The 27,609-nt window shown below is 39.3% G+C and overlaps 1 protein-coding gene and 1 long non-coding RNA gene across 2 annotated transcripts in view; one reads left to right on the forward strand and one right to left on the reverse strand.

The window, feature by feature from the left end:
* CD96 (CD96 molecule) overlaps positions 1-8,708 on the forward strand; it is an 89,612-nt gene extending 80,904 nt beyond the window's left edge. Inside the window, exons 11-14 of the mRNA XM_036351892.1 lie at positions 1,563-1,628; positions 2,648-2,737; positions 5,664-5,787; positions 7,678-8,708. Coding sequence (XP_036207785.1) covers positions 1,563-1,628; positions 2,648-2,737; positions 5,664-5,787; positions 7,678-7,786 — 389 coding nt within the window. The 3' untranslated portion in view covers positions 7,787-8,708. The remainder of the gene's footprint in view (positions 1-1,562; positions 1,629-2,647; positions 2,738-5,663; positions 5,788-7,677) is intronic.
* Positions 1,393-27,474, reverse strand: LOC118677107. The gene is made up of 3 exons (XR_004974324.1): positions 27,367-27,474; positions 4,906-5,020; positions 1,393-1,678 (listed from the first exon to the last, which is right to left on the reverse strand). It is a non-coding gene; the product is annotated as an uncharacterized LOC118677107 (long non-coding RNA).
* Positions 27,475-27,609: the final 135 nt, after the last annotated feature.

The following is a 27,609-nucleotide window of genomic DNA, read 5'->3' on the forward strand; positions in this document are numbered from 1 at the left end:
GGACACAATATTGGGGGGAAAAAACAACAAAAAACTGAACAAACTGCCTTCATCATAATTGTACCTAAATCCAGGCCTCATCCCAATTTCTTTTTATAATTGTTGCTCTTTGTCAATCAAATTCCTGGCTTAATAACCTATCCATTAAAAATGGACATTTAAAAAGTACTCAATACATCATCATCTGAATACCTTGGTAGTCTAGGGGGAAAAAAAGAGTTAAGATCACAGGTGCAGGGTCAGAGAATTATATTGAAGATAAGAACATCTCTCTGGCCTACTTAAACTCAAAACAGCTGTGTACAAAACCACCCTCCCCAGCGGGGTGACTCCCCATGGAAGTTCTCGTGACAGATTGTCCGGGGACCAATGCCTCTTCTGAAGGACCTAATAACACACCTTTGTCTGCAGCTGCAAATGCCCTTGGCATTCAGGGAAAAACCAAGAAAGGGGAAGGCTGAGGCTGGTTTTTGTTTTCTTTTAATGTTTGTTTTATTTTGTTTTGGTTTTTATTGTTTTGGTTTGGACACACTAAAAACACTTAACTTGTAAAATCACGTATGCTAATGTTTTAAGTAAATGAGCATACTATGCAGGCACCACTACAGTTATTTTGCTCTACATCACAGTATTGGCCTGTTATCAAATACAGTTATGGGGAGTTTGCCAAGAAGTGGATTTTTCTTGCCAGATATGGGGAACTAAACAAAATGAGTTAATGGCTCTATTTCAAAAGCCGTATGTGCTGAGTTTGCTGCCATCCACTCAAGGGGAAGGTTTGCCACCGAATACATCAAAAGTATACACCCAGCAGCTAACAGGCTTGTAACAATAGGGTTCTGATAATTCACTGTTGATACAGTTCAATTTTCACAGTTGAATAAAAATGTCAGCTTACCCACAAATACAAACTATTTTGTTCCCTCATGTGTTCTACCGAGTTCTTCAAAGTCCTATTGGCACCTCTCCTTGACTGAAGGCCACCATAACTTTCACCTGGGCTTTCATTTTCTCCGATTCTTTTAGCTCATCTATGGATGGCCATGAGAATAGTCACAACACCCTCTCTGTGGCTGAAAGAACCTCTCCTAGTATTTTCCTTTCATTTCTTCTTCCTTCTCCTATTTGTCTATAATACAAAACTTCCACAAGCATTACCTCAACTCCCACTTTATTTGGGACTTTCTAATGTGTGCTGCAGAATAGTTCAATGATGTTGCTTTAAATATATTTTTTTAAATATGTATTTTATTAATTTTTTTACAGAGAGGAATGGAGAGGGATAGAGAGTTAGAAACATTGATGAGAGAGAAACATCAATCAGCTGCCTCCTGCACACTCCCTACTGGGGATGTGCCCGCAACCAAGGTACATGCCCTTGACCAGAATCAAACCTGGGATCCTTCAGTCCGCAGGCCAACGCTCTATCCACCAAGCCAACCCGGTTAGGGCTAAATATATTTTAATATCCCTCTTTTATAACCATTAGATTCAATTAAAATTAAGAAGAGAAAATAACTAGTCTTTTACAGATTGACTCTTCCATTATGTTCTTCCATTAGCAGCTTCACGGATGCCCAGTGAAACATACAGTTCATTCCCCTCAGGTGCAGGCTCCACACTTCATGGTAAGTAGTGGGGAAAATTCACGGTCAGGAGAGGTAGTGGTCTGCTTTATCTTGACAGAGATTAAAAAACAAGGATTGGTAAGAATCCAATCTCAGATAGATATTTAAAAGTGCATCTTGACAATGATAATGAATGGAACCAAAATTCTGCCCAGTCACTGAAAGAAGATAATCAGAGACCAAGTATTAGATTTTTCTGTCTCCTATTTCAAAATTAAATCTATATAGTGGCTTTTTTTAACCAATCAAATTCATTAAAAATGCATTTTGTTTTATTTTTCCATTGGAAAATTGAAAGATTTGTCAATATAGATTTGTCTACTTGAACGTTGCTAAGGAATTTTTATTGACCTTTCCAAATACATTAGAGTGGGGAGAATCAGTATTTTGATTGGCTAGACCCATGGTCGGCAAACTGCAGCTCGCGAGCCACATGCGGCTCTTTGGCCCCTTGAGTGCGTCTCTTCCTAAGCCTTAGGAGTACCCTAATTAAGTTAATAACAATGTACCTACCTATATAGTTTAAGTTTAAAAAATTTGGCTTTCAAAAGAAATTTCAATCATTGTACTGTTGATATTTGGCTCTGTTGACTAATGAGTTTGCCGACCACTGGGCTAGACCTCTGATATTGTGAGAGAACAGGAATAGATCTCATCTTTCCATGATCCCAACTTAAGATATTTTCCTATAATTACTTAATTTTCTCATGGAGATTCTTTAGCATATATTGGTTTGTTGTGTGTGCTATACAGCTTCTCTCCCCCCGCCCCCCTTTTTTATTTCTTTAAGCCAATAGGAAGTTTCACTATTTGGTAGCCATATTAGACAGATCCTAGGGTCCTAGACTTGCTGTAAATTGGACCTTAGTAAACTTTACACATAAAATTTTAGGAGTATTTAACCCATGTAAATTGAGCTCTTTCTAACAGAAAGTGAAATCCAATCATGATTTTACACCATTTGATCATACTGAGATGGCTATTAGGATCAGTTCAGATAATCCCCTTTCTATCCCTAGATGATGACTTCATCAGCACAACCAAAGAATTTCCAGAAGTTCCCACAACTGCCAATAGATCTACTAAAAATAATGACATCCATATCACTGGTGAGCCATGTGCCATTTAATTTTTGGATGTTATGTTTTATTGACTCAAGAAATATTTATTGAGTATCTACCATTTGCCAAACACTGTGCCAATTGTTGGGCATAAAGTGAAAACACTGACCTCCTGAAGATAATAATCTGTTAGAGATGTTATATAGTGAATAAGTAACCATACAATTAAATTTATTTGTGACATACTATGATATAGTACAGGGTACTGTCAGCATCTAACAGAAATATCTGATTTTAATTGGGGAAGAGGAAAATACTCACTGCAAATATATTTCAATTAAAATTTGAAAAATGAATAAGAAGTAGCCAGAAGAAAGGTATTGAGTAACATTTCAGTCTTGTGAAAATATAGTCTGAATCAAGAAAGAGATTCTTGGAACAAAGAGAATTCCTATATTCAATTAATAAAATATGTCAATGCTAAATATAATCCATTATTTTATATCATAAGAGGGCAAGGGATTCAATAAAATTAGGACTCTCCCAATGCAGGTCTTAATCATAAATTCAGAGGTCTAATCAATTCTTTGACTTCAGGGGTTATTCATTTGATTGGTGAGCACTTCGCCTGGGTAATCATTTTATTTCATATGGAAGGTCATGCAATCCTCAGATCATTAGAGCATCATCCTCACACAACATAGCAACAGAGTTGCAAACTGTGGTCCTACCAATATCTTTAAGATATTGGTGACTTTAAGGACTGCCTACTTTGGAAATGGGGCCAGATTGGTGCTCTGCTTCTGCACTGAGACATTCCTGAAGTCAATGGTCTCGTTTTCTATATTTGGCTTGAAGAAAATTTGTAAACATTAATTTAACACCAATTTAGAAAACCTTTTGTTCTTTTATTTCTCTAAAACTTTGGGGATAAATAGTATTTACTACCATATTACTAGTGTAGAGCCTAGCCAATTTTGATTTCACTAAAACAGAACTTTGTCTTAGTCCTGAGCTGTTCCTTGGGTGATCACAATACTCCACTGGTTTAAATTTCTGAACTCTCTTTAGCCACCGATGCATACACAGTACCACATGGTTATGTGTGGCAAGACTACATGAGCTTCCAGGGTATCCGCAGTATCTGTTTTGACAGGGCTGAGGTAGGGTGACCCTCAGGAAGACCTCGAATCCTGGATGTGTGTTGTGAGAGAAAAAGTCTTCCACACTGATAACCAACACATGGTTAGCTTGACATAATGTGGCTGCAGTCCAAACTATGTAAGACATAGAAAAGACTTGGTACCTAATATTTTAAATCCAGTTTTTTAGACTGTATCTTTATTTTTTGAGACTTGCTGTATGGAAAGCAGTATAATAAATCTAGGCAATAAGAGAAAATAAAAACCTAGTCTCCACCTATGAGCAGTGTATAATCTAGTTGAAATGATAAAAGAAAATCAATCCAGATAATTCTGATATAAAAATGCACTTTTTGCCCAAATGATCTATGTAACCTAAAGAGCTAAAGATCTATCTGTAATGTATAAGGATTCCACTGGAGTGTTGTTAGAGATAATAAAAGCCTGGACACAATTCAACCACCTGACGTTAAGAGACCAATTAAATAAACTATGGTAGATGCCTACATTTGGGGAACTAGCCAGGAGTTTAATCGAATGAAGTAAGTCTCTATACACTTCATTGGAAAGTATGCCAAGAACATTTTTTAAGAGAAAAAAAGCCAGGGGACAGGCAGAACAATATGTACAGTATGGCTGCATTTGTAATAAAGGGGATGTATATTTATGATACATATATGTGTTTATGTATGCATAGAAAGTTTCTGGTAGGATATGTAATTAACTATTGAAAGTTACTGCCTCTAGTGTGGGTAACTGGTACCTAAAGTAGTAAGGGCACTTCCTTTTCATTGCAGTTTTATAGTTCTGTGCTGTTTGAATTGTTAACATGATCATGAAATACTTTTTGAAAAGGAAATACTTCTATTAACTGCCAGGTAGAACCAGGCAACCTCATTTACTAAAAAGTAAAGCCATCCAGAGTAGGATATTTATTTTGCTGCTAATCTAGAATTCATAATATTTTAAAGTCTTTGATTCCTGCAGTTTAACTTAATATTCAAATGTTAATGAATGAGTTGAGTATGGGGATGGTCAGCAAGGATAAGAAAAATCAGCCCATTGGTTACTCACCAATTTAACTTTAGCCAGTCTGTTACTTTCAGCTTCTTCCCTTTTCAGCCCACAGAAATGGCAAAACCAACTGGTTTTAGTTTTATCCATTTTGTCCCTTCTCCCCTTTCTATTCCTGAAATGGATATGGAGAGTAAAAAAAGGAGGGGAAGTGATAGAAACGGATAAGAAAATCTCTAGCCTGGTTATGATTCCTTGAGTGACATTCAAATGAGAAGTCTTGGAACGTGGTTTTTCAGCACTACAGCTCCACAGGTATTGTCCAGGGCTTCCCAGCTTTAGCTCTTCAGGACTTTGGAAGGTCACACTGCTTTTTACTCTTTTTTCCTCGTCCTATCACATGTGCTTCCACAAAGCATTTAGTGACTCCTTCAAGAACAAGAAAACCCAAAGGTAGACCACTGTTTCACAGATAAAGTTAATTTACAGATTATATTAATTTATTCATTCCTACAAATAACATTTCATCAGGTACCACGTGTCAGGAATTGACCAGGGCCTTGGGAAAATGAGGGAAAAGATTAGTTGTGGAATACGTGACCAAGAAAGACATTCATGTAAAAATACAATTGAATAAATGCCAAACCAGAAAGTAGAACAAGGCATAGACATGATCCCACAGTGTGACTGTGGTCAAGGAGCACCCTTTGGCCTTTAAATAAAATATCTGTCAGGTGGGAGAAGTAGTTCAATTAATTCTGGTTTCCAATGGCCAGAAGTTTAGCTTTAAAATTCCTCTCTCTTGATGCCCTTTTCAGTGATTGTGGCTAAGAAGCCCAAAGATGGAACATCCTGGCCAGTATTGGTAGCAGCTTTGCTCTTTTTATGCCTGGTATCATTTGGTCTTGGAGTGAGAAAATGGTGTCAATACCAACAAGAAATGTGAGTATAATGCCAAGATATGAAGGAACAGATACTTTTTCAATAAGCATCATTCACTCAGCACTATAGATATCATTCCTATATTGAGCCCCGTTCATATTTAACAGAGGAAATAAGGCTCAGAGAGGTAATATAGCTTCCCCAGCTCCACACAGTTGGGTTTAGATACACAACTTCTGATTTGGTAGCCCTTCTGCCTTGTTCAGGCTGTAACACTACACTCAGCAGGTGGAACAGTCAGTGGGCATTAAATAAAAACCGCGCCTCACCTTACCTCAAAATTGAAAATGATTTTTCTTTTAATCTTTATTATTTTTTCATTTTCATGCATCTCTGACCTGCCTGAGCCTAGTCATACTGAGATGCTCAAGTGTGAAATTGAGTGAGAAAGGTAATTTTAAGAAATTTCCAGCTGCTTTTCAGCAGAATGAGCTTTTACTGCCCTTTACCTTTTTCCCCAAGGGGAAAAGAAAGTAAGCAGTTGGTTACCCCCCATTTTTTTTGCCTTATTGAAATATTTTCCGGAACTCTCCTCCTTCCAATCCACAATCTGAAATGGCACGTAAGGTTACGCTCTGCTTTTCTGACTGGGCTATTTTGAGTCAGTCCAGATTAGGCCACAATTAGAGGAGACCCTCATAATACATAAGGCTGATCTTCCACATATCTTCCGACTACTCTCTAAGATAACATTGACCATCATGCAATACCTTCTTCTACTTTTCTGAGAGTATCCTTGAAGACTCTATCACCATCTGCAGTAAGTGTCTCATGGTGAATAAAACACTAAACCAGTAGTCAGAATTTATGGATTCTTATCTAAATACTACACTTTGGTCACCATGTGATCCTGAGAAATTCAGAATTTACCTGAAAAAAACAGAAGTGCAAATTTCTTAATACTTTATCTACCTTTTGATAAATACTGTGTCCATTAAAGCATCAGAAAACCAGGTAATAGACATTAGGAATTTATATAATAAAATGAGAAAGTTATGGGACTCTGAAAATCTGAAATGATTTTTGTTGTTGTGCTATAGTCAAATGTCTGTGCTATATAGAAATGAGAAACAATATTTTGATGGGAGAGGGAGAGAGGGAGAGAGAGAGAGAGAGAGAGAGAGAGAGAGAGAGAGAGAGAGAGAGAGAGAGAGAGAAATTAAGGTACTATGGATTGACAGACAAGGGCTGTAGGTATTTGGGTCATGGACATAAATCTGCTCACAGGTATATTTCTGTTTTCTATTATCAATAGTGCTGGGGCATTTGTATAGCTAAATCTCACACTCACTTGTATGCTTGATGCATTTCAGACAAGAGATGAGTTGTGCTAACAGAGAACAGCACTTTATACAAAGATGACATTCAGAATGTTCACTTATTTAAAGAGAAGGGATTCTGGCATTATCTATCCAGTACCAACCAACTCAGGGATTCAGAAGAGCTTTACTTCCCATTTAAACCGGATCCCCACAGCACACAGAATTTTAAAATTTTGTCTCTGGAGAAATCTTTTTAACCCACATAAGAGAAGCACTTCTATTAGGAAGCAGTTGCCATGGAGAGTATGGGTTTTGGTTAAAAGACTTGAATTGCTGGTCTGGTTCTTTCGAACAAGATGATTAAAACCTTTGTGCCTAATTTTTATATATGGAATGGTGACAGTAATATTCAATTTCTAGATACAAGGTTATAATGAAAACACTTTGCAAATTATAAAATTACCATATAAATATTACTTAATGATATTATCATGACAAAACTAACAAGCAGAAAGTTATGACAAGAAAATTCTGAGAGAGCTAGTGGAGTATGTCTTTCTCTTTCTGTTTCCTACTTCAATCACCCCCTTACATTCTTAGCATTAAAAGAGCAATGTTTTGTTCCTAGCATGGAAAGACCCCCACCTTTCAAGCCGCCTCCACCTCCCATCAAGTACACTTGCATCCAAGAGTCCATTGGAAGTGATCTACACTGTCACGAGATGGAAGCACTCTAACCCTTTGAGACTTTGCCAAACAATGAAACTCTGCTAGAATCCTATTGAGCAGGTAGATATTTTGTTTATTAATATTCGCCCTCTGGCCAAGCCTCTTCTGTGGCTGAAATGGATGTCTGAAGAGAATGACCTGTTTTCCCAGCAACTTGTCCCCTTTCATCTGAGTATGCTTTTACAGAAGAGTGAGAGGATATGTTATGCTGACACCCAGTGCAATCTGCAGGAATGTCCTTGCTTATGTAAGAAGTGCAAATTAGGCTGCTGCCATAAAAAATGCTTGCAGTGTTTTATTTTTCATTTTAATTATCTGATTGAGGTGACAACAATGGTTTCGAGCATATGTCTGTAACAGAGCTTTTTTCTCTTTGGGCATCTGCCAACATTCTAAACTGTTTGCCAAAATCATGATAATCTCTGAGGTTTTTTGCATTTTCTAGGAAAATTACAAGAAGAAAATGTGAAAGTTCTAGCAGGAGTTGGAAATTCTGTTATTTATTTTCAGTGGAGAAAAACAGGATATCCTGCATAAGAACCCCATTCCAATACTCCTTCACCTTTCTCCCCAGTACATTCAGCCCAGGCTCCTGCCCCATGGGATAGGGAAGTTTCAAAGAGATAACTACTCAACAACCATGTAGCCTAGTAGCTACAAACCTGAACTGGCTTCTAAAATTATATTAGCTAAGCGTGATCTCATTCTTGGCTTTACGTGTGTGTGTGTGTGTGTGTGTGTGTGTGTGTGTGTGTGTGTGTGTGTGTGTAACACTGGCAAACTGGTATATAACTAAACAGACAGCCTAACCCTAATATAACTCATTTAATTCCCATTATTCTCTTTTTCATCTGGGGACCTCTCTGTTCATCCAATGTGCCTGTTTTGATATGTCTTGAAACAAATAAAGAACCTCAAATCAGACCAGCATTGATGAGTTAACCCTGTGCCTGCCAATCTTTTATAAAACAGTTCAAGCAGAACATACAGGTGGTGGGGAAAGAAACCTAGTCATCCTGACCTGCTCTGTTTTCAGGAACAGTTTGTGAGTGAATAAATTACTGATGCCCCTTGTCCTTCTAAACCTTGCTCCACACTCTGCTCCATGAGGGGAGAACAGAGGTTGCTGATAGATACAATAGCAAATTCTGTGTGGAATTCAGTCTCAAAAGGGACCGTTACTTCATTTTCAATGTACTTATCCCTGACTGCACATGTGAATAATTTGGAGACCTTTTTGATATCATGGCTGTCTTTCCTGATCAGTTAAATCATCGCTCCCAGATGATTCACGTGCTCAACCAAAGTTGAGAACTGATGAGCCAGTGGAAGTCCCTTCTCATTGATCAGAATCTTGGTTAAGTGCTTAACTCTTGTGGTGGCCAGCCTCCAAGTTGTTCCCATGATTCTTGCCTTTTATATTGTCCCCTCTAACACTAAGTACAGCAAATGTATACAGCTGGTCAGGACTAGATTAAGATAAACAAGGCAGCAAGGGTGTAAAATTTAAGGACATATTCACATGCAGGGCATGCACTTATACAGTCTTGTGAGTGAGTACCAGTCCCAGGCCTGGTATAACCAATAAAATTCTATAGAAATGACCAGAGTGTGACTTCCAAGGCTAGGTCATAAATTGTATTGTAGCTTCTGCCTTGATCTCTCTTTGACCACTTGTTCTGGAAGAAGCCAGTTGCTATGCTGTGAGGACACTCGGGCAGCCTTATTGATGTGTCCACCTGTCAAGGAACCGAGGCTTCTTCTGCTTAACAACTAGCCAGCCATGTGATTGAACCATCTTGGAAGCAGCTCCTCCATCCCCCACTCAAATCTTCAGATAACTAAAACCTCAGTTGATCTTTTGACTGGGACCTCATGAAATCCAGAACCATCCAGCTAAGCCTCCTCTGAATTCCTGACCCACACACACTATGTGAGATAATACATACTTCTGATTAACACCATTAAATTTGGGATAATATATTACACAGTAACAGATAATTTATACAGCCCAATAAATGGAAAAATAAACTAATGTTTGCCTGCCTTAATTACCCTCAATTTCTTATTAGTTCTCAAGAAACAAATAGACTAACTTCATAATATAATATATAACTATTGTTTCATGTGCAGTTATTTTTGCTTAATACAACTTAATCATCAGTAATGTGTCATCATTGTGGTTTTATTTTACTGTTTCATCAGAAGACATGAAAACAAGTGGAGGCATTGGGGTAAAAAAAAATGGCAGAGTTGAAGGATGTTTAGATTCTTTCCATAAAGAGATAGACGTTTTACATACATAAATACAACATAAGTCATGTAATTTTTCAATCTGTCAGATAGCAGGTGTCTCACAGTGTTTTTGCACTAGCTCCGTTTTGAAACACCATCCTTTGCTTCTATAAATAAGTCCTGATCAGCATTTTCAAAATTATCTCCAACTTGATTAGAGTGAGCAGGAGCTTACCCATGGAGGAATACTCAATCAGCGGTTCACAGGAATTTTTCACAAATCTGCCAATTAGAGGTGCTCAGGATGCTTTTGAGGCAATGCCATGATCTTGACCTTTCTCATTTGAGTATAATGACAGTTTTACCTACAACTTAAAATTGTATGCAAGCAAGTTCATAAAGGCTGTCTCAAAACCAGCAACTCCTCTCCCTAGAAGTGAATTCAGTTAGGCCCCACAGGAAGAAAAGTAGCAACTAATCCCTAAGGTTTCTGCACATCATCATCACTGCCTTTATTTTCACTGAGAAAAAGCCATACATAAGCATTTTCATCACTCATTTCCAAAGCACAGTGTGTTAGATTGTTGTTCAGAACTATTCACTTCCTTATCCACCCACATCATGAGCATCTCTTGACTTTGGGGTTGGCCATGCAATTTGCTTTGGACAATGGAATATCAAGGATATGATCTACCGAAGGCTCGGATGGTGCTCATATGATTGAACTTACTCTCTTTTTCTACGCCATTACCATGAGAACATTTTCAGATTAGCCCGCTAGCTCCAAGAAGATGAGAGACTTGTGGAGAAGAACAGAACCACCCAAGCCATGCTCAAGTTAGATCAACCAACCGCCAACCTACTTCAGAGGGGTATAAATTAAATATTGTTATATGCCACTGAAATCGTGAGATTGTTACACAGCATTATCATAGCAATAGTTAACCTATACACATAAGTCCAGAGGTAGGCACAAGTTTTCCTCATATGCAAGTGCCTAGGATGAGTAATAAAGTAAGTGCCTTAGTTAAAAAAAAAAAAAAATGTTTCCCTTGATTCAGCATAAACTTTGTTTTAACTGAAGGACATATGGTTGGCTTGATCAAATTAACTTTTCAGTATAGATCTTTAACATTATGAAACATTTAATCAGGATATGCATTACAGATCATGTTACAAATAAGGAGTTAGAGGCTCTGTGAAATTGAGTTGCCCAAGGCCACATAATTAGAAGTGACAAAGTTAAAATGATGACCCAGCTCTCTGACTTCCAGTACATCATGTGATTAATCTCTATTAAATCATCATATTTAACTGCTTTTGTATCTCATCCTACTATAAATAAGAACTGTTTTGTGTGCACTTAAGTAAATATTGATTTTTTTTTTAATGCCCAGGTTGTATATTCTAAAAATTGTTGACAGAAAACAAAGAAAGTAGAAATAATTGAGCCCTGGGGGTAGCATGGCTAGGAAAGTGTAAGGAAAAGGAGACTATAAATTGAAAAGAGAATAATCAAGGTCAGAAGCTGCAAAGAGAGTTTAGAGAAACTGATCAAGGCCAGAGATAATGAAAAGGCCTTTGTCTCCGAGGCTCTGAGCAGCGGAAGAGGTTCTGGAAGGCAGCCCTCTCGGCACTCTGACTTAGGAGTGTGCCCGTGGCTTGAACCTGAAGGTTGAATCTGCAGAAACACAAAAACTTTATTCTCTGAGGGCTGACATACATAGCTCAAGTTTTTCACAACAGCAGTCAAAAACTTTAGCTATGTTTGAGTGTCTTACAGACACAGCTGAAGTGGTGAATAACAGTTATCACTATTGGAGAAACAGACATTAACTGGCAAAAATGGGCTGATGTTCCAGCCAGAAACATGTGCTGAGTTGGTGGGAACAGGGCGTTTTATTTCCCAGCTCCTGCAAATGGGGCCTTTTTTCCTGGATCCTGTGATTACTACCAAGTCTTTATGCTGTAGCCAGGAAGACACAACCAGAACACAGGAGAATGTGACTTTAGACAAGGTCAGGGCCATGGAACACTTTTGAAATTACTCTTAAACCCCGTTTTTCACTCTGTGATGGGTCTGGACCTTGGTTGGGTGCAAATTAACATAGAATGAGAACAATAGAACTGAAGTTTTCTCCCCAAGCAGCATCTTTGTACCCTTCTAACTTCTGATATATTCTTTGCCTAGTCTGCTCACTCACATTCCTCATGTTTGCTCAAAGGCTCTGTGAGAGCAGCACAGAAGACAATAAAGGGGAAGAGTAACAAACCCAAGATCACAACATAAAGAAGAGAACATGGATAGGGCTGCATCCAGCACCCCTTGGTAAATGCCAGCAACATGTGCACAACTGTCCTGAGTTCTGTCAGACAGCTCCCCATTTTCTGTCTAAAGAAGTCAAACCATCCAATAAAACTGATTACAGTATTATGTCATGTCACAATCACCAGAAAAAACTCAAAGGTGCTGGGAAGGCAGAGTGGAGGGGATGGAACAACAGTTTCCTGAACTGTGAAGACAAATTTGATGTGGGCCTGACAATCATGTATGAGTTACCTTCTCTAGTCTGCCTTTTCTCTTCATGACATCAATATCTGTTAATGCTGAATAGGAAAAGGAATGGAGATTTGAGATTTCATATATGGTGGAACCATTTTGCACCACTAGTTTGGGATGAGTATAAATCCACTTTTATAGATAATTGGGTTGCACTGGATTTTTCTTAAACATAAAATTATTGCACCGATTCAAAGGGACATGCTTTGATGCCTACTGGATCTGAATCTGACATGATTATAAATAGGAATTGATTCTAATTACTGTGGCTAGTTAATGGACAAGTATGACAGACACCATTTCTGGTAACTCTTTTGGATGTCAAGTTTAGGGTTTTTAGATTTCACACTCAAGAAACTGATAAAAAAAACAAAAACAAAAAACACTCCAGGCCTTCCGTGAGTATGGAGTTTAATGGGAGAGACAGACATTTAAACAAATCCTATATAATAAAAGGGTAATATGCAAATTGACTGAATGGCAGAACAACAGGTCGCTATGATGCACACTGACCACCAGGGGGCAGACGTTCAATGCAGGAGCTGCCCCCTGGTGGTCAGTGTGCTCGCACAGGGGGAAGTGCCACTCAGCCAGAAACCCTGAGTTGGCCTCATGGCTGGCCAGTGCAGCAGCAGCACTAAGGATGTCCAACTATCGGCTCAGGCCTGCTTCTAAACCATCAGTTGGACATCCCCCAAAAGCTCCTGGACTGCAAGAGGGCGCAGGCCAGGCTGAGGGACCCCACCCCCTGCCCGAGTACATGAAATTCATGCACCAGGCCTCTAGTACAGTATAATCTCAAACATGTAAAAATGAAAGCACGTACACAGAAGAGAAAAAAATAAAGAAGAGGGTATTATTCCAGGGGCAGAGTGTGAGAAATAGTTTAAACAGCTTCAAAGAGGAGACTATCAGTAGAGACTAAGTCAATGCAATAGAGACCCTGATATCTGAGCCAGAGTGATGAAACTTGAAAACCTTACCTGGAGATTATACCAAGAATGCAAAGAGGGTTCAATAATAGAAAGTCTATTAATATAATTCACCATATAAATAGGGCTCAAGAGGAAAAGCATAATATTAATTTTCATAGATGCTTAAAAAGCCTTTGGCAAAATTCAACTCCCATTTCTAGTAAAAACTCTTGAGAAAATGGAATATTTCTTTATATGTGTGTGTGTGTATAATATGTGTATACATATCTATTTCATAACTATTTATATATAGTTATACCTATGTATGTATATATACACTATTATTTAGTGTATAGATATAATAACTATATATACACCATATATACATACATATGCTAGAATATATACCATTATAGTATATACATAGATAACTGTTACTATAGCAATAACTGCAAAAAAAGAAAAGATGGATAAAGTTGACTAATAAAAATAAAAACAATTTGCATGAAAAATAAAAAAGCCAAAAGGTAAATGATAAACAAGATGAAAAGATTCACAACATGTATCACAGCAAAAGGGAAATAAAGAACTTACAAATATTGAGAATAAAGAGGCTAAAAAATCCTGTGGAAAATTGGTCCAAAATTATGAACCAACAATCCACAAAGAAGATAAAAATAACTTTTAAAAACTTGAAAAAATTTTCAAATTCATCCATATTTTAAAAATGCAAATTAAAACTTGACTAAGATATAATGTCTTCCCCATCCACTTGACAAGAATTTCAAAAGTTTGACAATGTGCTCTGCCGTCAAGGCTGTGGGGAAACAGGTACACCCACCCATATGTTGCTGAAGGAAATGTGAAATGGCACAACCAGTACAGACAGGAATTTGAAACTATCTAAGAAAACTTCATAGTAAGTCATCCTTTGACTAAGCAATTCCTCTTTAGGAATGCACCTTGAAGCTCTACCTCCAAAAATATTAAACTATATGGGCACAAGATTATTCTTGGAAACATTATTTAAAATTATCAACTATTGAAAAATGCCTAATTGCCCAAACGTAGCAGATTGTTTGAAACTATAGTAAATATGCAAAATGGAGTACAATACAGCTGTAAATAAAAGAATGAAGAAGCTCTTTATTGACAGATAAGGACTGATTTCTAGAAGATATTATTAAGTGAAAAATGCAAAGTGCAAAAAGTGTGTAATACACTGCTTTGTGTAAGAAAGAATAAAAGGAAAAATAAGAAACAAAATTACATATATATGCCTATTACAAAAAGAAACACAGGAAAGATAAACCAAGAAAAGTAGAGTTGGCTACTACCAGGAATGGAGACTGAAATGAACAGAAGGGATCTGGAAGGGAGCAACAGGTTTCTGAGTACACTTTTCTGTATAATTTTGTCTGAAAAAAAGTATGTTAATGTTCTACATATTAAAAATTAAATTAATTAAATAAAAACAGAAAAAAAAATCCTAATACTGAAAGCAAAATAAAACAGAGGAACTTGGGCCGAAACCGGTTTGGCTCAGTGGATAGAGCGTCGGCCTGCAGACTGAAAGGTCCCAGGTTCGATTCCAGTCAAGGGCATGTACCTGGGTTGCGGGCATATACCCAGTAGGAGATGTGCAGGAGGCAGCTGATCAATGTTTCTCTCTCATCGATGTTTCTAACTCTCTATCTCTCTCCCTTCCTCTCTGTAAAAAATCAATAAAATATATATATTTTTTAAAAATGAAATAAAAAAAAAAACCAAAAAAAAAAAAACAACACAGAGGAACTCGGTTGTATTTCAAATAAATACCATAATCACATTGAAAGAAAAAAATGAAAGAAAAATAATGTCAATCCAAGTAGCTTTGAACACAGTGTATCACCATATACCCCAAGTCTTATGTACAAGGAGCAGGGGGAGGTGAGAGAATTTCAAACAAATCTGGAAGGCTTTGTAGTCGGCCTTTTTTATTGTAATGATATGAATAAAGCAATTTGCAACTTGTTTTGTATGTATTATAAGATTGAGTAAATGTGTAAATGTTGTGTTTTGGGGAGCCCAGATTTTCAATGTGGGAGAAGGAGCATATAAATATGAAATAAGACAGGAAAGACCCCTGAGTGGATGTGGGAATGGATTGGAGGTATCAATGAACTCATGACCTCTTCAACATATGTATGTATGCATTTGTATTTACAGAGATAATAGTATCCTTTTAGGGTAGCACATCTGGAGGTCCATGATGTCCACCTGTCCAGTGATTATGTGGTGGAGAAATTATACTGAAAAGAATAACTTGACAGACTGATAAAAATTAACATCACCAACAACAGACAGATAGATATTGTGCTCCTCTGTATGTGACACCTTGGTAAGGCAACAATATCACCTATGCAAACACAAAGTAATATAAAAAATCACAAAATAAGAAATGTCTAAAAGACAAAGAGAAGCTCTAAAAATATTCCCCAAATTAAAAGAAGCTAAAAAGACATGACAATTAATTTCAATATCTAAATCTAGACTGGGTCCTTTATTGGAGGGAAAAAAACACTATAAAGGAAATCTGACAAACCATATCTGGTATCTTTCAGGTCATCTAACAAAATTGGAATATGGGCAGAAAGCCAGATAAAAGTATTAATAGCTCTGTTGTGCTTATGTAAGAAAATATTTCTATTTTTACACAATTCACACTGAAGTATTTAGTAGTAAACAGCCATTATGTATATAACTTACTCTCAAATGGGTATGTGTGTATGTATATGTAGTACTTACATGCATAAGTACATACATACACATACACAGAGAAAGAGAGAAAGGCAGATAATCAAGATGTTAACACTAGATGAATCTAGGTAAGGGAAATATGTGGAAATTCTTTACTGTTTTTATTTTTGCAATATTTGCTAAAGTTTAAAATTATTTCCAAAAAGAAAGTTTAAAAAGTACTTAAGACACTAATAAATAATACTAAATTTGACTCAAAATCAGCCCATTTTTCTCAACATTGCAACTCTCAAACAGTACAAGATGCAACAATCTGTTTATTTCAGGGGGTTTTCTTTCTCTAGTCCCTGAGTGTTATTTAATCCAAAGTTCAGAAGAAAATAAACAAGGATTCATCCTGCAAGTCCACTGTTTTTGTTTCATTTCTGGGTCTTATTCTGCCTTAGGTACTGGCTGGGAGCCACCAAAACTTCAATCAATTTTTCTTTCTCCAAGGAAACAAATAGAGCCCTTTGATTTTCCCAGGACTCCAGGGCAAGCTTTTCCTCCACCACTAAACCATTTCATATCAAAGGAGACTAAGCTGTGTTTCCCCATACTTTACCCAAGATAGAGACTTCAGTTCCTCCTCACACCCTGGGGCAGTGTTTTTGTTCTTCTCCTTAGCAGAAACTATAGAAACAGTTTGAGATTGACAGCAGTCTTTGCAGCCAGATCCGCACCCAGGGCAATGGGTGCAGCTCCCTCCAGCATTTTTACTGGACTCTACCCAACCCTGGCACAGAAGGCTCAGCAATCACTGCCCTTTCTTCTGCTTCAGAGCAACCCAAATTTTGGTAAAGGATGACTGATATGTATCTATATATATACTAGTAAAAACCTAAGTGACCTTTACAACCGAACGACCGGAATGACAGGAACGACCAGAATGACAGGAATGACCAGTCCACCAGTCGCTATGACACGCACTGGCCACCAGGGGACATATGCTCAACGCAGGAGCTGTCCCCTGGTGGTCAGTGCGCTCCCACAGGGGGAGTGCCAGTCAGCCAGAAGCCAGGTTCACGGCTGATGAGTGCAGCTGTGGCAGAGGAGCCTCTCCTGACTCTGCAGCAGCACGACCAAGTGGCAGCGGCAGGCCCAGCAGGCCAGGATGAGCGTGAGTGGTGCAGCACCCGGCCCGGCTCAGGCTCCTCCCTGGCCACCTGCTACTTGGCGCACTGTTACATCCCTTGGGTGATGTCCCACTGCCGGATTAGGCCCAATCTCTACAGGCCCTGGGACAGAAGGCTCAGCAATCCTGCAGGGATCAGGTATAAACCAGCAGTGGGACATCCCCGAACGGGTCCCAGATTGCGAGAGGGCACAGGCAAGGCAGAGGGACTCCCCACCCTCACCCCACATGAATCCGTGCATCTGGCCTCTAGTTTGTTCAATAAATATTTAATATGACAATACGCTCTATTTTACAGAAACCAAACTTCTTAGTTTGCTGTCATTGCTTTGGTATAATGTTCAAATCAAAATGTATATTGTCACTGCCAGTTAAGCAATGTCAGGTCCTGAACTCCTCTGTCGGACTGGAATGTCCCCAAGAGCATGAGGTTCCTTTACACATATCAGCACCCCAGAGTAAGGGTGAGGCCTGGGACATGTTAATGCTCAATTAAGTATTGAATGACAGGTGTCACCAATGACAGGTGATGGCATATGAGTGAATACGAGAAAAGAAAAGAAAAAAAAAGCCTTGTGGATCACAGAATTTAGCCAAAAACAGGTGATGGTCTGTCACTTAATGTGGTGATCTGAGCTTCATTGGATTCACTCAGTCTCACAGACCAATACATCCACTTGCTATTTTCTTCACATTGTTCTTATGGAGGCAGGTCAGTCAAGCTAGGAGAGGTCAGGATCTAAATCTGGGGGGTTTGGCAGATGCTTAGATTGAACAGGCCTCTGGCTCCATTTCAATATTTCACTCAGATTGGTAGAATCAGGCAAGTATCCACTGGTGCAGAGGAAAGGCCAAATCTAGGGAACCAAGGAAGACTAAAGTAAGTCAACACGAATACCCTGGGTGATGGAGGGAATGGGGATATGTTGGTGAAAGGGTACGAACTTCTAGTTATAAGATGAATAAGTTTCCTGGGGATCTAACAATATTGTATTGCATACTTGAAAATTGCTGAAAGAACAGACCTTAAGTGTTCTCACCATAACAAAAAAAATGATAATTATGTGAAGTGAAGGATGTGTTAACTAACCTTATTGTGGTAAACATTTCCCAATATATATGTGTATCAAATCATCATGTTATACAACTTAAACTTACACAAGTCAATTACATTTCAGCAAAGCTGGAGAGAAATAAAAACCCTGGTTAGCCAAGTGAGGCACTGTGGTCTGAAACTGAGGGTAAGAACAGGTCTCACAGGTCAAAGGATTGCCATGGGAGTTCTAGACCTGGGACAGAGGACTCCGTCTTCTGCCTCCTTCGTGAAACTGGTCAGGCTTTGCTACTGTACATTGGGTGGTAAGACAGGCAGGGCCCTGCAGGTGAAGGTTTTCCAGATCAAGTCAAGAGCAAAGAGTTAAGTCTTAGGTAGGATGTCTTTGGTCTACTCTCTTCAAGAACATGGTCATGTCTCTGATTTCAAGAAAATTTTGTCTCATATCCCTGATTCTCAACCTGCTGTTCCCCAATGCTATCTAAGTTTTGGACAAATGGAGAGGATTTTGAGCTTTGACCCCAAATCCACGTACAGTCTTCTACCTTGCTGAACTGGGTCAAAGCATGAGTGAACCAAGAGAGGTTAACTGTGTCTACCTGGATCTTCAATGCCTTTCCCTCAGACCTGAAACTTGCATATTAGGGATCATGACTACCCAGGGATATGGATGTGCTCCAAGAAGGACTCACAGCCACAGGATAAACATAGAGGATCTATAACCTCAAATTTAAATGTTTTTTTTAAATTTTGTTTTATGTATAAATTATGTATGAATTGGACAAATAAGCCATGCATCTTGAAAGCAATGCCATGATCCGTGCTTTCCCCTTTGCAACATGGGGCTCTGGGCAGTGTCCACTGTTAGGTAGAAGAGTCGAGAAGTTCTGCCCTAAGAATGCACACACATCAGTGCTGCTACTGGGAAGGTGTGGAAACATAGAAAGGTGACCATGCAGGCCATTCATACTCCCCACTCTGAGAACTTTGTTTTCTGAGACTGGCTTCCTGAGGTCAGAGCATCTCATCCTAGATTCTGAATGTGGGGATGGATTAGAGAAAAATTTGAGCTGCCCCAGGGGCTAGAATGTGTGACCAATATAAAAGCTATATTAGAAAACTGCTCTATAAACTACTATCTCAAACTTTTTCTGGTAGCAGCATAATTTTAGAATGTCAGGTCCATATTTATACATATGGTATCCCAGTAGTCCCAGTTCCAGCAAAAGAAGTCAAAGATTTGCATAAGAAAAGGTAATAAACAGGAGAAGGAGGAAAGGCTGAACTGTGTAAAGTTACAATTCTACAGCTGAAGGAGGGAAATACAGAGTGTGCTTGGAGAGACCCCAAAGCCCATCTAGTTCAATCTTCCATCAGAAGCTTCGATCCTCTCTACACAGTTATTGCCTTATTGTTGCCAAACTTGGCTTGGATGCTTTCAGTCACAGGATTGAAATCACTTCTTCCCCTACTTCATTGTATTGCCTAACTGACTTGTAGGACATTCTTCTTTACACTCGGATGAAACAGAAAGATATGTGGGATAAACTTTACTTTTTCTTTTACTTCTGCTACTAAAAGGAAGCAGAAGCTGTGGGCACAGATAGATTAAGACAAAATACAACTTCCTCCAAGACCAATTTCAGCAGTTTGGGAAGGGTGGAGCAAAACATGTGGTTAAGTTGGGGGGTTAGCTGCAGAGACCTAAGCAGACCAGAATCCTTTGAAACTAATCATCAAAAGGCCAAGACACATACTAAGGGCTTTTGACTGTAACCTAACATTCAGAGAGAGTTGATAAGGGAAAAACACTAAAAGGGAAAAACACTAAAAGGGAAAAATATTGTCTGTATTTACATTGAAATTTACTTTGTTTTTTAAAAAAGAATCATCTTTGGTGTTTAAAGTTGTTTGCACAAACTTGCAATTTTAATAATATTAAAATTATATTATTAATGTTATTAATTATATAATAATTTTACAATCCTATATAATAAAAGCCTAATATGCTAAGTGTCTGGTCGACTGGTTGGCCATTCAACCAATCAAAGCATAATATGCTAATGATATGCTAAGGCCACCCAACCGCTTGCTATGATGTGCACTGACCACCAAAGGGGCAGATGCTCCAACCAGGAGGTTAGCTTGCTGCTGGGGTCCGGCTGATTGGGACTGAGTGAGACAGGCTGGACACGCCCTGGAGCCATCCCACGGTCCCTCCCCGGCTGGCCAAACTCCCGCATCCCTCCCCAGCCCCATTGTGCACCCATGGGGTCTGTTGGCCTGTCCTGCTCCCTCTTGCAATCCAGGACCCCTCAGGGGATGTCGGAGAGCCAGTTTCAGCCCGATCCTGCAGGCCAGGCCAAGGGACCCCACTGGTGCACAAATTTGTGCACTGGGCCTCTAGTTTATATATATATATATATATATATATATATATATATATATATATATATATATCTGCTCTCAGTTACCCTGTTTGCCCCACTGATGATGTGACATAATGCTATTTCCAACTGCTGTCAGCAGCCCAAAATGTAAAGTCAGGTCATTAAAAAGAACACATTTCTTTTTTATGGTTAAATTTGCTAAATTAATAACAAATGTATAGAGGGCATTCTGATTGTGACTGAAGGTCAAGTGATTACTAATATAGACACTAGTATTCCCCTAACTGCTAATGTCATTCTCATAATTCCAGGAAACGTGGGGTGGGATAAGGAGGGAGAACAGTTGGGTTTCCCACCAGTGGAGACAAGATATTCTTCTCTGGTTGCATAAAATTATAGACAATATGGATAAAAACTGATGACTCTGCCATTCTACCTCTTCTACTTTTCAAAAGAGAAATTGATATTTTAAAGTCTTGATCTAAAGCATTTGAGACATAAAAATCTTCAGGGAACTTATTTAAAAGGAAGGAAAAAGGGTGTTCCCCCAGGGAATCTGATTCAGTAGGATTGGCATGGGACCCAGGACACTGTATTTTTGCATAAGCTTGCAGTTGTTCCTACTGGTGCTGGTGAGTGGAGACATTTGTAGGATGATTGAAAGTGAAAGGAAATTTACCAGGTGCATGAAGTGTGCCTTTCGTGCCAGAAGGTGGCTCCATAACATACTAAATCAGGTATGTTGCAACTAACTAACGAGCTGGAAAATAAAAGCCCTGAGGCCTTTATATTCTCTCAATTACTTATTTTGGCGGTAGGGGGAATGGAAGAAGGTGCAGGAATGTTGTGTGGCAACAGGAATACAGTCCTGTGCTGCATAACGACATTTAGGTCAATGACGGACCACATATGCAAGGGGACAATGGTCCCATAACATTATAATGGAGCTAAAAAATCCCTGTCACCTAGTGACATCACCGCCCTTATAACATCATAGTGTAAAAACATTACTCATGTGTTTGTCGTGACGCTGGTGTAAACAAACCTACTACGATACCAGTCATTTAAGTATAGCACATACAATTAAGTACAGCACATAATACTTGATAATGACAATAAATGACTACTATGTTATTGATTTATGTTTTCACTATATTATACTACTTATCAATATTATAGAGTGTGCGCTTCCTAGATATACAACAAAAAGTTTGCTGTAAAACAGTAAGCTGTTATGCTAGCAGCAGCCTCATACATGTGTTTACCATGCCTCTTGATTGCATCATTTCTCTGGTGTTTGATTTAAACTTGTGTTGTTTTACAAATTTAGTGTAGCCTAACTTTATAGTGTTTATAAAGTGTACAGTAATGTACAGCAATGTCCTATGCCTTCACATTCACTCACTACTCACTCACTGGCTCACTCAGAGCAGCTCCCAATCCTGCAAGCTCCACTCATGGTAAGTGCCCTATACGAGTGTACCATTTATTATCTTTTTTTTTTTACTGTACCTTTTCTATGTTCAGCAGTACAAATACTTACCATTTTATTACAAATGCCTACAGTATTCAGTACAGCAATGCACTGTACATGTTTGTAGCCTGGAAGCAATAGGCTATACATATAGTCTAGGTCAGTGGTCGGCAAACTCATTAGTCAACAGAGCCAAATATCAACAGTACAACGATTGGAATTTGTTTTGAGAGCCAAATTTTTTAAACTGAAACTATATAGGTAGGTACATTGTTATTAACTTAATTAGGGTACTCCTAAGGCTTAGGAAGAGCCACACTCAAGGGGCCAAAGAGCTGCATGTGGCTCGTGAGCCGCAGTTTGCCGACCACGGGTCTAGGTGTCTAATAGGCTAAACCAGTGGTTGGCAAACTGCAGCCCCTTGTGTGTGGCTCTTCCACAAAATACCACGTGCGGGCGTGCATGTACAGTGTGATTGAAACTTCGTGGCCACACTCAAGGGGCCAAAGAGCCGCATGTGGCTCGCGAGCCGCAGTTTGCCAACCACTGGGCTAAACCATTTAGGTTTGTGTGAATGCACTCTATAATGTTCACACAATGATAAAATTGCCTATCAAAGCATTTCTCAAACTTACCCAATCTTTAAGTGGCACATGACTCTAAATTAAACTAAGTTTATAGTCATCACTTGTTATTAGCACCTCTCGAGTGTCATAGTAACATACTGTTATTAAAATAAATTGTCCTTAAATATACCAGAAAATTTGATGTCCAATAAATATAAAAGGGAGAGAGGCTCTCAAGATCTTTCTGAACATCAAGCTTTCAAATCTGGGAGAAACAATCTTATGGACAGTCTATTGCTGCTACTATTCACTCGTCTCTCTACAGAATCCTCTCTGTGGGCCACAAAGACCAGGTGTGCATAAGGTGATGCCACATATGATGACATCCTGCTAACATTGCTGCTGCTCTCTTACTCAGTTTCTCAAAGACAGTCACCTGGGTACAATCAGGAAATGGGTCCCAATTTCATGGCCTCCAGCTCTAACTCTATCCAGCACAATAACTGGATCCCCGGCTCTTCACTCTGCCTTCAATATTAAGAATGTTTGAGGAATGAGTCCCGTGTACTTCCTTATCTCCCTTCCTTAGAGGCTCCTGAGTGATGCCTCTCTTCCTGGAGGTAATTGCTGCCGTTGTCATCATGTCTACAGCTCCACCCACATTGGTGACATTTCTTCATTCTACCCTGATGCTTATCACATAGTATTTTACTACTTGAATTGGAGAAAGAAGGTTGGGGATGACTAGGGAGAAATAAACTCTGCTGATATGAGGCACAAAACAAAGCAGCCTTATACTCCAGCCATCTTTCATTTACCTGGATCCTCCTTTCAGTCCCTCACCCTCCCCATAACCTCCACCCAAGGGGAAATAAAATGTGAATGACACATCACTGTGAAACTCTAAGCATCATATAACCACACTCACCTCCAGGCAATGTCCCTGCACCAAACACATGCCTGGATTCTGATTCTCTTTGAGGTCTGTCCTTCACCTCCCTCCCCTCCTTGAGCACACAGAATGGGAGGTAAGGCAGCACAGGGTAACAGATGTGAGGGCCAGAGACTGCCCCACCACAGTCTCATTAAGTCAGTAAGTTTCCTCTGAGGCTTTTAGGTTGTCTTCAATCAGGTAAAATCCAGGCCATTCGCCCTGCCAACCAGACATGCCTAAATAGCAAGCTATTTAGGTGCTTACTCTGGGAACCTCACAAGATTCCAAAGAAAATGAGCCATAAACACTTTCAAAATATGATGTAGCCTCTAAGAGAGGGCACATTAAATTCCTCAGCAATTTGGAGGGGCCCATGATCAAATAATGAAGACAAAATTTTTAGAAAAGAAAACAAAAGCTGTAGAGGTATTCATATAAGCATGTATGGTTATAGGTAATAAAATAGATGACCAAATTGCTGAGACTTTCAAGTGATGAAAAATTATTTCAGTGATAATTAGGCTGTCCACTCAAGCCCTAGAATTATAGGTCATTTGCTGGAAGCTATCCATTGTCTACACTATCAGGAAAGTGCAAACAAGGAACCCAGAAGGCTGACGGACCTTGAGCTTTGACAAGAGCTAAGGCTATGCACCAATTGTTCTGTCGAGACAATGGTGGCTCAAGCAATTTCCTGACCTAATAGCCTCAAAGTGAATCTTTACTAATATTTACTGACCTTTAAGATAGTCTGTCTGCTACCGGAATTGCCTGCCTGACCAAGGGCAGATGTGTATCTAAAATTGAATAAAAAGCTAGCAGGGCCTGGGCACCAGTGAAGCTTTTCCTCTTGAGAAAGACTCTCCGTCTGGCGCCCTGTAATTTCCAAATTCAAATTCATATTTCTTGTCTAGTCTCTTCATTTGTGCGTGGCCCTGTTCCAGGTCCTTAACCCTAGCCGTAAAGGTCACAGCTTTCACAGTCCTTGGAGATGAGAAGTGAGGATGAGGAGGCAAGCACCACAGTTAAAAAAGGCCATGGCCATGCATTTAGTCTGTGTGTCAGGCCTTCTGCAGGCCTTCTCACTTCTCTCTCGCTTCTATGATGGATTTCAGTGACTTACCTCAAAGATGGTATTTCTCCAGCATGCTAGAGTTATCTTCCTGAGGTACAAAGGTGAATCAGTTTACTCCCCTTCTCAAAAACCTACAATGGCCCAGAAATACAAAGTCCAAACTCCTTATATACTTAGGTCATAAACCGTCTTACCAGACTTGCAATAATACTGCAAAACAGGTAATGGGATGCCGCTGGCACAATGATCAAGAGATTTGTAGTCACAGCTCTCCCACTAACTAGCTATGGAATATTGGGCAAAACTTGGTAGCCTAAAAGCTTGTGTCCTTTGTAAAATGGGGAAGGGAATAGTATCTAAGTCGTTGGGCTCTTGCAAAGGTTCAATAAGAGTAAATGAGTTATACTTCCCACTATTTCACGTGCTGTTTTTCACATCTCCCACTCACTGTCATAGCTTTGCTTATGTTATCTCAGCTGCACATCTCTCTCCATCTCCAGGACCCTGCACTCATCTTCCATTTGCAGAACGTTTTCCAGACCTGGCTTGAATGCCACCTCTTCAAATAATGCATTCTTGGCTCTACCCCCATCAAAATGTATGTCTTTTCACTGTCCTCCACATGTACCTCTATTATTCCTTCATTGAGATTCCCATTACAATTTGTAATTCACAAATTTGACTCTCTTTTCTGGGCTATATATTATCTAAGGTTCATCATATACCAACTTTTATTTAACCTTTCTTCTATTTCTAGTTCCAGCAGAATGATTTTAAAGTAATAAGCACTCTGTTTGTAATTATTACTTAAAATTGACTTGCTTTAAAATTTCAACCCTCCTATTAATTTAGTCTCCTCTCCCTTACATATTGTATTTCATAATACAATATGTAAGAAAATATTAACTATTCAAATTCTAAATATTGAATTTTATTTTATAATTATTTATTCCCTAAGTATCTGTGGCATAGTATAAAAATCCCACTGATAATTTAGTTTCTACTACATTTTATGACAGAAAAATTAATCTCTAATACTTAGAGATTCTTAGTTAGAATTTTTAATGCAAAATTTTTAAACTATAGAAGTGATATAAAATATTATAAAACCTTGGAAAATAGAGAAAAAAGCAATACAAAGTCCATCCTATCAAACATGAGCCTGCTTTCTAAGGACTTACTATTCAAAGTGTGGTCTGAACCAGGAGCAGCAGCATCTAACAAGGCTAGAAGCTTGCTAGAATGCAGAATCTCAGGCCCATCTCAAACCAACTCAATCAGAATTGATTTGCACTTAAGATGTGAATAGCACTGATCTGAGGTACTACCTAGAACCCAGCAGAGCATGTTTACCAAGCATCTCCCTCCTTCTAACAAATATTTATGGGGCACCTGCTATCTGCTATGTACTGTACTAAAGTCTGTTTCCATCTGTAAAATTTTTTCTAGGACTGACACAAGAATGTAGGAAGAAAGTATCATCTTCTTTTGAGCTGCTTTGGGCAAATAAACTCATTTTGATTGAAATAGCTGCCAGAGGTACAGAACATCTACATTCTGAAGTGGTTCTACTCCTCATTTTCAAGTTCGCATACAGTGATGTTTCTAAGTCTAGAGTTTAATTCTTTTTGTAATATGCTCACTCCTTCCATCAAAAGCTGAAAAGTAAGAGGGCAGGGGGAAGCACTGACATGAACGTTCCACAGTAGAGCTTAAAGAACACATTTTGTTTGCCTTGGACAGCTTCCATGAAGTTTTCTGTTAGGGAATTTAAGTTCAAGGGAAGCCCAGAAAGTTTCAAAGGTAAATCTTGGGATATTCCTTCAGAGTAATTTTCCATGGGGAAAAAAATTTGGTAGACTCAGACAACTGGGTGACATATCCCCAAATATCCTGTGGATATACTTGAAAAAAAAGAGTGCTCTGGAGAAGTGCCCTTTAAGCATCAGAAGATACATTATGCATAGTGTACACTTTTTATTAACTAAGGGATACTCCTCCAGAAAAGAAAAAAAAACACACCTATTAGTAATATTATGCAGCTCAAAAGGCTGAAAAGCAGTCTTACATGAATGTTAGAAATAGCCTGGAAAATGACATTTTAATAAGGATGTCCAAAGGAACATGCGCAGTTTCTCCTATGGAAAGGTGGTGGGGGCCTGCTGTTGGAGTTATCTTGGAGAGGAGGTGGGGCCACTTGGTGATTAAAGGTCAGCTGACCCATGGATCTCTATACGGACCTTCAGTCTCCTGAGTCGCCAAGGAACTCTATATGGATCTTCAGTCTCCTAAGTCACCATGGAGCAGCCCGGCCTGAAGCCCTCCAGGACCCCCCCCCCCCACCACCACCACCACCACCACCAACAACAACAACAACAAGGCCAGGGTTTTTCCTGATCTGCCAATTTGCCAACACGTTCCCATGATTATCGGCGTGCAGAGTTCTCATATCATTAGAGATCCTATAGTTTACCTCCATGAAAGACCTGTCTGAGGTCAGACTGATCCCAGCCTGCAAGTTTTCCTGCCTGCAGACCCTGCAGCCGCGCCTGTCTGCCCCGGGAAGCCAGGAGTAACCGAGGGAGGAGACTGGGGCGGCGGAGGGTGGGAGTCGCTCCGAGGGGCAGCCGGGGAGGGCGCGGGCCAATCGGAGCGCGCTCCGCCGGCGGCCAATCACCGGCCGCCTCGCCCGGCAAATCTGCCCCGCAGTGCGGGG

The sequence above is a fragment of the Myotis myotis genome, unplaced genomic scaffold (assembly GCF_014108235.1).
Source record: "Myotis myotis isolate mMyoMyo1 unplaced genomic scaffold, mMyoMyo1.p scaffold_m19_p_2, whole genome shotgun sequence".
NCBI classification, from domain to species: Eukaryota; Metazoa; Chordata; class Mammalia; order Chiroptera; family Vespertilionidae; genus Myotis; species Myotis myotis.